The sequence below is a fragment of the Neomonachus schauinslandi genome, chromosome 15 (genome assembly GCF_002201575.2).
Source record: "Neomonachus schauinslandi chromosome 15, ASM220157v2, whole genome shotgun sequence".
NCBI classification, from domain to species: Eukaryota; Metazoa; Chordata; class Mammalia; order Carnivora; family Phocidae; genus Neomonachus; species Neomonachus schauinslandi.
In genome coordinates, this window is record NC_058417.1 from 43,487,428 (window position 1) to 43,498,951 (window position 11,524).

At 40.0% G+C, this 11,524-nt stretch overlaps 1 protein-coding gene across 1 annotated transcript in view; it reads right to left on the reverse strand.

Annotated features, from left to right (window-relative positions):
* CDC27 (cell division cycle 27) overlaps positions 1–10,348 on the reverse strand; it is a 75,307-nt gene extending 64,959 nt beyond the window's left edge. The window contains exon 1 of the mRNA XM_021678487.2: positions 10,185–10,348. Coding sequence (XP_021534162.1) covers positions 10,185–10,211 — 27 coding nt within the window. The 5' untranslated portion in view covers positions 10,212–10,348. The remainder of the gene's footprint in view (positions 1–10,184) is intronic.
* Between the last annotated feature and the right edge of the window lie 1,176 nt (positions 10,349–11,524).

Genomic DNA, 11,524 nt, shown 5'->3' on the forward strand with positions numbered 1-11,524 from the left:
TCCCATTCCATAACAATCTTCTTCCCTTTAAACCCTTAGTCTTCTAAATGGTCTTCCTGCCTATAAGCTGTAAGGTAATCTGCCTGTCCCAGAATTACATTCCTCAAACATAAATATCATCACTGCTAAACAGAAGATGATAGTGAAAGGCCTGGGTTCAAAAATCCATGTTCCACGACTTACTAGTTCTGTGTTTTGGGCAAGTAACAATGTCTCAAGTCCTAGTCTCTTCATATAAAACGTAAGAGTCCAGTAAAGTACATAATAGTTCCTAGCACATACCTAATAATTACTCAATAAATTTTAGCTGTGCCACCATCATTATCATCATGTCTTCCTCCCTAATCAAAACCTTCTAACGATTCCTCTTGGATAGCTCCACAAAGTTTACAAAATATCTACAGAACAAAGCACAAACTCCTTAGTAAACTATTGAAATCCCACCTGGCTTTAATCTCCCTTTTTCAGCTCTTCCCACATCTCACCAAAGCTGCCCATGGTCTAGAACCAGAAAAAGCCTCCATCAGTCCCTAAACATTCACTATATTTTCATACTATAGAGTCTTTGCCTGTTTGGGTTATCCTTTGTCTTTAACTTCTATCTCCTGAAATTTTAGTCATCCTTTCTTCAAAATTCAGCTTACATGTTCTTCTGTCTTTCCATGAAGACTTTACTGATCTATCCCTTGCAATATTATTTACTCAACCCTTTGAGGTTCTAGACAATTTTGTTCATACTTTAAAAAATATCAGGCTGTGCGCATCCGTGTGGCTCAGTTGGTAAAGCATTTGACTCTTGACTTTGGCTCAGGTCATGATCTCAGGGTTGTGAGACTGAGCCCTGCACTGGACATGGAGCCTGCTTAAGATTCACTCTCACTCTCCTTTTGCCTTCCCCCCTTCCCCCGGCTCATGTGCACGTGCACTCTCTCTCTCAAAAAAAATAAATAAATAAAAATAAAAACTATCAGGCTGTTTATTAGATTTGGTTATATTATTTGTTTAACTAGGTTGCAACTTCTTGAAGAAAAAAGCCAGATTCTATTTTTCTCTATAGTTCCCTGGTTATATTACCTAACTTGTCATTTCCCTAGTTCTCCTAGATAACTGCCTTTAAACATAGTGCAGGCTCCATAACTGTTTGTAGAATGAGTATTTGTTTTGGAACTTTGAATCTATTTTCCACTTACTGAACTATAAATTTTTAGAAACTGGATCTGGAGATAAAATACAAGGTAAGGCATTCTTAATATAATTACCTTTTACTAATATGAATAAAAGGGAACATTAATGTTGACAATATAAAACAGTACAAAATAACATCTAGCTGTTTCTTCCTTGACACAACAAGCTTAACATTAAAAAGCAAGGGAGCAAGAATCTGGTGAGGAAATACCAGTTAGTCTGACAAAGGGGTTGGAATAGATCAGGTTTGAGGGCAACAAAATTTCTTAATGATGTGATCTATTAATACCTGAAAGATATTCAGATTTTTCTGGTTAATAACAACCTAGATCATGTCATATACTTCCCTTCATACCATCAGATCATCTGCCTTATCATCTTGCTCAATATGCCCATCACTTCTGAAGCACATCATTTATCCATCCAGTAAACATTTAATGAGCATATGCTTTGTCTGCTATATGATCCTGATGTCAGTAAAAAAATAACATAAAAAACAACCGGGTGCCTGGGTGGCTCAGTAGGTTAAGCGTCCAACTCTTTTTTTTTCTTTTTAAGATTTTATTTATTTATTTGTCAGAAAGAGAAAGAGGGAGAGAGAGAGGACAAGCAGAGGGATTGGCAGAGGGAGAAGCAGGCTGAGTAGAGAGCCCCGTGTGAGACTGGATCCCAGAGTCCTGGGATCATGACCTGAGCTGAAGGCAGATGCTTAACCAACTGAGCCACCCAGGTGTCCCTAAGCCTCCAACTCTTGATTTCAGCTCAGGTCATGATCTCAGGGTCATGAGATCGAGCCCTGTGCCACGCAAGGCACTCAGCAGGGAGTCTGCTTGAGATTCTCTCTCCCTCTGCTTCTTCCCTAACCCCATGCTCGCTCACTCTCTTTCTCTCTCTCTCTCGAATATTAAAAAACACATACACACACACACACACGCACACAAAACACAAACATCAAAAAATAACTTGAGAGAATCAAGTTCTTCAGGTGGGCTGTACAAAGCCAATATACTGGATTTTCAAATCTCTGCCCACAATAAATTATGAATTTTGAATTATGAATTCAAAATTATGAATAAGCCAGGCATTATTCCATAGGCACCTATTTGGTCACTGTCACTGTGGCCACTGTGCTTTTGTTTTAAGTTTATTTATTTAAGCAATCTCTACACCCAATGTGGGGTTTGAAATCACACCCCAAGATTAAGAGTCACATGCTCTACCGACTGAGCCAGCCAGATACCTCTGTGCTTTTGTTTTTTTATCAAACAACTGGGAAGATGAACCTTAGAACAAAAATACGTGGTGCTGGCAAGGAGTGAATGTAACAGCAGGTTAAGTATACTACAGAATCTCTGCTATCTGGCCTACATCTCCTCTGTACTATGACACAGAAAAGACATAGATAAAAGGTAATGTGATAAACTATGAGTGTTTTCCTCAGAGAACTTCAACATTTGCACTGAGAATAACACAAAAAAAGTCACTCAGAAAACAACAGGCTAAAGGGTGTTCAAATCTAATTTGACTCAACAATTTCTTGAATGTTTAATATATTCTCCCAACTACCAACTCACAGCAGATGAACCCTAACCCTAACTCTTTAACACTTGCTAATCAAGATGATCAAGAGCTTCATTTTAATCATCTGTAAAATAGGATAAAAACACTACCTTTGAGATAAACCTAGTACAGTACTTGGCTGAATTCTAAACCTCTGTAAGAATGTATCTGTCCCTCTGGTGTTCGACCAGACCATACATGACCTAGGGTTCTAATACCATGCATATAGGTATCTTTCAAAATGATACTCATTTAAATTAGGCAACTACAATAATAATGAAAGGAAGAAACTCAATTTACTTTCTAAGGCAGACCATTTCCCCCCCGGATTACTTTAATAGTGTCTTATTTGTCTTCTCTGTTTTCCACCCTATGATCCATTCTCTCCCTGTGCGCTTTTCACAAATCAGATCTGATCATATTATCCCTTTGCTTGAGATCATTCACCGGCTTCTCATTGTTCTTAATAAAAATCCAAAGCACCAAACCAGGGAGGGTGGTATAGTCCATGTTTACCTCTCCAATTCACTTTGTATCATGTTCTCTTATGTTCTCCATGTCAGGACGACCTTCTTTCAACTCCTCAAACCTGCCAGGTTACCTTCCTGCCACAGGTCCTTTAAACATACACATAATTCACTTTACCTGGCACATTCCTCTTCTCCTCCAAACTGCAAATTTGATTCAGTCTTTGGACTTCTTTCTCAGGGAATGCTTTTTTGGGGGACCTCTAATGAGGTCAGGTATCCTTATAACACACTCTAACAGCATCAAGTACCTGTCCTTTGTAATACTACAGGAGGAGACTAGTTGAGTAATGTCCTCCTCACTATAATAAAAACTCCAGAAAGGTAGGGACTACATCTGGTTTTGCTCATTATTAGATTCCCAGCAGCTGTTATGTACTTAAGCAAATGCTTAACTAATGTATGTTGAATGAATAAAAAACTGATCTTTGATTTCTGCCAGTCCTCCCACTCTTAGCGTCTTAGGTTAGTCTTAGCCTTAAGTTTCTCTGTATTATTATGTGAGTAATCCTTGGACAACATGGGTTTGAACTATACAGGTTTACTTACATGTGGATCTTTTTCAATAAATACAGTACACTACTGTAAATGTATCTTCTCTTCCTTGATTTTCTTAATAACATTTTCTTTACTCTAGCTTTATTATAAGAATACAGTATATAATACATATATAAAATATGAGTTAATCAACTGCTAATGTTATTGGCAAGGCTTCTGGGCAACAGTAGGCTATTAGCAGCTAAGTTTTTGAGGAGTCAAAAGTTATACTCAGATTTTCAACTGCATGGGAGGTCAGTGCCCCTAACTCCCGCATTGTTCAAGGGTCAACTGTCCAATAGTTAAGGATCTCCAGAAATCTCTATTGAAAGAAACTCTGTGGCACATAGAATTATTCTTTTGTAATGAGAATAATTACCACCTAATTACTCCTTATAAAATATGGGGATTTCCTACGAATCTACTTGTTTAATTTTGTTGTAAATGAAAGAACATGTTGAATAGAAAGAATATATCCAGGACTTACTTTTGGAAGTATGTGTTCTAATTTGTGGGCCAGCACTTCCCACAGTGTGACTTTAGGGGAAAAATTAACTTTTCTGAGCCTCAATTTTCTCTTCTGGAAAACAGAGCTCTATTTCTTGGGCATGGATTAAATGACATGATACATATATGGTGTTCCTGGCAATAGTAAACACTTAAACCTTATCCTTTCCTGTCTCCCAATATAAACAAATTCAATAAATCTACAGTTTCCATTATTATAACATCTCCCAGCATATCTGCCACAATTGCTTATTTTGTTAACATATAAGCCACAAAAAACCCAAATGGTTCATCAGCTAACTTAGTACTACTGATCACCAGGAAGATTTGACACATATATACAATGGCCATAAAGTCCTAGAACTTTGGATTTTTTTTGTCCTATTAAAACTAAAGAAATGAAAAAGTATCATAATCAAAAGTTCTATCCATTTCTGATATAAAAATCAAACTTTGCTCCGAAGAACATCATTCCTTTATTACCAATTCTTTAGAGGGTCAGAAAGTGATAGTAAAGAGAGCCAACTCAAACTCTCATATACCCCAGACATATAACTTGCCACTTGGAAAACCCCACATACAGCTTCCATCACTACTCTGCTCAGGCACTTCAAAGTTCCTTAGTGATGGTGTCTCTTTGGGAGGAACAGGGAGGGAAATGGATTATTTTCTAAGGCACTACAGATTGGTAGCTTATGAGGAGTGGGGCTAAGATTATCCCCCTGGCTAGTTATCTACTTCTCTTTAACTGCTGGTGTGGACCTGCCCCTAAAAGCATATCATTCAGCGCATCACCTCAGGAGTTCTACAAATTAAAGCCAGATAGATGAAATGCTGCTGAAGTTATGAAGACAAACAGAGCAACACCGCCCCATCCTCAAAAAAAAAAAAAAAAAAAAATTTAAAAGAGAATTCCTACTGATTAAATGAATGGGTTAGTCCTAGGTTGCAAGAATTTAAAAGATGAATCAACATAAATGAAATGGCAAAGTTCCTTCCTTGCTTGCTCTTCTTAAACATGTAGTATTATTTAAAATGTAAACAAACCTCTATAAATTGTACAACTAATTCAGTCTTAAATGTGACCACATAAATTACTTTGTTTTATTCTTATTTTTGTCAAAAGAAAATAGCTGCCCTTTTTTGGACCATAAAAGAAATGGATACTAAAAGCTTCAGACAAGATAAGAAGGTATAAGGAAAAAAAAAAATCACTGTGGAATTTTCCTGTTATATGTTACAATCTAATTTCTAGAACTCTAATTTAGTTTAGGTATACATCAGTGGTTCTCCATCTGGGTGATTTTGCCCCCCCCCCCCCCAAGGGATATTTAGTAATGTCTGGGGGGTGGGGTGTGTTTGGTAGTCACAAAGGGAGGGGGCATCTAGTTGGTAGAGGCCAGGGAGGCTGCACAACACTCTACAATACATAGGACAGAGTCCCCCACAACAAAGAATTAGCTTGCCCCAACGTCAATAGTGCCAAGAATGAGAAACCCTGGTGTACATTACCATGTAATTGGATTATTTTACTAGCCTGTATGTCTCCCTAACTCTTATCTTGTCCCTCCTTCCCAATAGCACCAAATTAATCTTCCCAAAGCAGTGCTCTCATTACAAATTCTTCTGTTGAAAACTTATAATGGCTATTTATTACCAAGACCTTAAAACCCCTCAAACTGGATGTTAAATCCTGTATAATCTGATTCTCCCTGGCTAGCAAAACCTTATCTCTTCCTGCTCTCAATTCCCATTCTAACCAAGGCTATGATATTTTACCGTTTTGGTTTTTTTTTTTTGGTTTTGTTTTGTTTTTGGTTCCTGAACACCATTCTCAAATTTGGGCTTTTGCTCATGCTGTTCCATGACAAAAACATTCTTTCTCTTCTTTACCAATTCAAGCCCTTCCCATCTTCTAAAGCTTTAAGTTCTACTCCATCAAGAAACCCTTCCTATTTTTCCAGTCTACAAGGATCTACTTCCTAAATTTATTAGTATCTGTACAATGAAATACATACTGACTTGTAACATTATCCAATTGTTCCTGTTAAACATTCTTACCTTCCCAACAAGACTAGACCCCTCAAAAGATCAGAGGTTATGTCTCCACATTCTACTGGTTGGCTTCACAAATATCTCTAACTTATTTTGTTCAAAACAGGTTGTCCTCCTTCAGATTTTTCCCCCTATCAAAGGATTCTTCATTTATTAAATGGTGCCACTAAAATGAAATCCAGGCAGCTGTTCTTGATCCCCATGCTCTCCCATTCAATCAGTTTCCATTTCTCCTTGGTCCTACCTCCAAAACATCTCTTGAATATCAACCTCTTTCCTACTCCACTACTACCACTTTAGTCTAAGTTACTTTCATCCTAAGACTGTTTTTACTTTTGCCTCCTTCCTCTCATTACATTTCACATATAGTAACCAAGAGATCTAACATCTACATCAGATCAAGTCAATCCTCTTCTGAAAATCCTTCAAGGACTCCCCACACACTTAGAATGAAAACTGAACTTCTTATAATGGCCTCCCATTAATATGCAACTCCAGCCACACTGGCCTCCTTTCAATTATTTCAATGCCAAGTTCTGCTGTGTCTTAGGGACTTTGCACATGCTGTTTTCTCTTCCTGTAATGCTCTTCAAATTACTATTTCCTTGTCAACCTTCAGATCTCAGCTTCAATGTTATTTGCTCAAAAAGGACTTTCCCAACACCATTTTCAGAGAAGATTTTCATATGTCTTTTATATTCTTCTGTGCTTGGTAAATAACTGGTGCATAACATTCTTTCCAATTTGATTTTTTCATTGAGACTGCTTCTTAACTTTTTGCTGTTTTGCAGTACCTCTTTTGGTAGTTCAACTGCAAGCCTGACACCTGGGCTTAGGTTAAGTCCCTCCTATTAGGTCTCTCTCCTAACACCCTATTTATAGTGCCCTTATCACAGTTTGTAATTATTAATTTGTGATTATTTGTCTAATGCTTTCTCTATAGACCATAAGCACAAAAAGGGTTATGTCAGGACACTAGTCCATAAAGGAATTAAATTATCATATAGTTGCAATGACTCCTCCTCCACCCCATTCCCCAAAGCTTATCCTCTCAGTTCAGTACTATGTAGCACAGTCTTCAAGATATTATATTGTACCTAAATATAAGGCAATCTCCTATTTTCCAAAAGAAAATTTCATAAACAAATGTGTTCAGCTAACTTAAGTATGTAAGTTTTTTGAATAAAGACCAAATAGTCAAATGCCTATTGATTTATTAATTTAGTTACACATATATATTTTAAAAATCACAGAATATGTAGTATTTAGAAATTTTTTTCTATTTTCATTGAACAACTTTGCTAAAACTGTTCACATCTACCTTTGATATCAACAAAGCCATTTTTTTTTTGTCATCTAACACAATTTTCCTGAATACAACACCTTCGATTCTAAGTTATTTGAAATATGGTACCCTTTGAATCCATATTAGAACGCTGTAACCGTACGGGTGCCTGGGTGGCATAGTGGGTTAGGCGTCTGATGCTTGGTTTCAGTTCAGGTTGTGATCTCAGGGTCGTGGGATCAAGCCCTGTGTCGGTCCCATGTCAGGCTCCAAGCTCTGCATGGAGTATGCTTGGGATTCTCTCCCCCTCTGCCCTCTCAAATAAATAAATCTTAAAAAAATTTTTTTTAAAAGGCTGTCCCTGTACATCTTATTCCAAGCCAAAAGTATTCCTTCACTATCTAAATGATCTGTAAAACAGTACTATGTGTATAGTATCCACTTACTATACTGCTTATTAAGGCGATTTTTACAAGCCTTGTTTATAACTTATCCAACACTTCTGTGAAGTTCTATCCCCAGGAATAATTGATAAATCCATTAAAATGTCTTCGCTTTTTTAAAAATCATTTTCATCACTACATCAAAAACTAATGATGTATTGTATGGTGACTAACATAATAAAATTTAAAAAAATAAATAAAATCAATTTCATCAGGTGAATTTTATAAATATCCAAATTAACACTGATTGAAGTCATTTAGGCTAGTGTGTCTTCCCCAGTTATATTAAAAATAATTGACAGAATTTCTGCCTCATAATAGGAGAGATGTTTGTAAAGACTCATATATAAAGTAATGCTTTTCTATGAGAGACAATTTGGAGGAGGAGCTAAGATTTAGGCTTAGGTGGTTTATCAGACTGGCTATTCCATGGTAAAACCCTGAAGTGCATTACTGCTAAGAGTAAGGAAAAAAGAGTAAAGCTGATGGGTATCATCTAGGAGTAGGCTACACATTTCTTTTCTTCTCCATGTTTTTATACAAATTGAAATTGTTATTAAATAGTGGTTAAAGGCTAACAATGAAACTAGTTTATCATTTGAGAAGACTTCTGGGGCCAAAGAAAGCAAATGTATCATTAGTTAAGACAAAATTACAAGAATATGAAACAGAAATTAAACAACTTGAGTGATCCGCTTACCCATTTAAGAAGGTACAGATAACTTTTAATTTCACATTAGGCCTCAAAAAAATAATCTTAAAAGGGACTCTTTACCAGGAAGAGGAATTTGTATGGCAAGAAATAGCTTTGGAAGCATTGATACAACTTACAAACAGGTAAATTTCCTAAGACAGAATCCCAGGTTACATTAGTTCACATACTAATAGCTGTTATATGTAAAGAGCTGTATGTAAAGAAGAAGCCAACTGGGAGAAATTTCTATCTCATCCTGCGAACTAAGGAAATACGGACGTGGCGATGCATTAAAATATTTATCATTTGACATCACAGGCCTATTACGGGTAATGTGAAGTAATTTCTAAAATCGATTTGCTTTGTAACTTCAAAATAAAGCAAGCCCATAACTCAATGACAGCAGCTGGTAGAGGTCAACCCTTCTATTCAAGGCAAAGATCCTACGGTGAGTCTCCCAGACCTGGTCCATCAGTAAGGGACAAAAGATTCAGTTTCTTGGGATGGCAGGGGGAAAATGACTTGGCACTGCATCACACTTCAAATCCAATAGGGTTTCTCCCATGCCCACAGAGCACTGTGCGTCAAAGCATACCCTGGTGTCGTAAGGACAGTGAAATGGATGTAAAAACCCTGTCTTTCATTTCCTGAACGCCTTATCAACATGCACAATAACACTCCTGATCCTCATCACAGGTCACAGGGAAAACCCCCAGATTTGCCGTTGCCACCCCCTCCCCTCGTAGAGGTGCTTGCCCCTCAGCACTGGGCCTTGGAGTTTTCTCTTCCCAGATCATTGTGTGGGGGGGTGGGGGGTGGAATTCACTGAGCGAGGAAAGCAACGTGGGCTAGGAAGTCTGTTACCAAAACAGAAATCGGGATTAAAAATACCGATCCTATCGTCCCTCCACCTTCTCCTCCCAGAGCACAAAAACAAAACCAAACACCCCCCGCCAACCTGCCCCACCATTACGAAGGTAGCCCAAGCTCTGATCAAAGGTGCCTCCCAACCATCCTCCGGGCGAGAGAGCACCTGGGGCGAGTTTTCGGCGCCCCCCTTCCCCCCCCCCCCCCCCCCGCCCGCCCGCCCGCCCGCCCCTCGTCTCTCACCCCAGCCGGGGCCAGGCCCCTGGACTGACAGGAGGGGCCGGCCGGACGCTGGCATTATCGCCGAACCGCGCTCACACGGGTGGAAGCAACGCAGGACCTGAGGTAACACGACTCGGGCTGCGGGCAAGGCCTCCGAGCCGACGAGAAGACAGGCAGGACCCGGCAGCAGGGGAGGCGGGAGAAGCAGCCAGGCCTAGGCCGCACCAGGCCGCGGAGTGGCCATACGCGGCTTCCCGGCCGAGGCTGCGAGCCAAGCCTCAGCGCTGCGGGGTTATCATTACCTGGACGGGTTCCTGCAGCACCGTCATCCTTGAGGCTCAGGCCCACTTTCTGCAGTGCCTCAGGCCCCCCCCGTAGCGGCTCCGGCCCGGCCAGCCCCGGCTCATTTAAACTCACCAGCGACCGTTACCGGGGGATGGGGGAGGCCGAGCGATTACCGAGTACCTCCGAGCGGTACACGGAAATACCCGAAGTGGAGAGATCCGCGCGGGAGCCAGACGGAAAAGCCCGAAGGAGGCCGGAAACGCCCGAGGCCGATCGGCGAAGGAGGAGACCGTTGCCGAAAATTGTCGAGGATTCCCGGAGACTACCGAGTCCGATCCAGAACGTAGTTTTCTCCTTTCGGCCACGCCTTCACTCACGCACGCCACGCCCAATCGGCCTTCAATCACGCACGCCACCTTAGGCTGGGCCACGCCCAATCGGCGGCCGGCCGGCTGGGCGTGGCTTGCCGAAGCGGGCGGGGAGCTTTACGTGGCCGGACTACCGTCTCCGCTCGCCACTCAATCTCTGCGGATCAGTTGATGCGCGGTAGATTAAGCAGAGGGTAAAACACGAGAGTTTGGGGCTGACTTTAATCAAGAAGTATTTGTCTGTTGAGTTTAGTTCATTCATCATTCCAGAAGTACCTATCATGGCTCAAAGGGAAATAGGAAATTTGGAAGGACTGCCACCCTTCAAAGATTTAGTATGGACCGGAGCTGTCCACACTGAAGAGTTTACGGTCTCTTTAAAGGAAAAACAATGTAACAGAGTGCTACGTTATGTGGTGCCTACTATAAGTGAGGTCAAAATTAAGAGGAGAGGGAAATAAATTGGGATTAAGATGAGGAAAGTTTCATGGAAGGAAAAAGGGAGACAAACTGGACTCTGAATGATGGGTAGAATTAGAAGACTGGCAGGTGAAGGGAAGCAGAAATGAGATCAGTCTGGTAAGAGTTAAGGCATTAACTGGAAATAATTACTTAGGTGACCAGATCATGGAAAATCTCAGAAGGCTGGCAGAAATTTTTATTCCTGATAGGAAAGGCATTGTGGTGTGTTGGGAAATCCGGAGGCTTGATTTTGAATTTTACCTCTGACACTAACTAGTTTTAGGTCCTTAGGCAAATCACATCTCTGAACTTCTATTTCCTTAGTCTGAAAAAGATGACTAAAGGAATTAAATGAATTGATGTGTCTAATAGGTTCTCTCAAATTTCCTTCCTATTCCCTCTCCCCCCAAAATGTGTGAACCAGTGAACTATTAAAATTTTGTTTTTTGGTAGATGATGAAAACAGTTTTTGAAAGTTAATTGTCTAATCTAAGGCCTAGGTCTGTAAGTCAAACCCCATCCCTTCT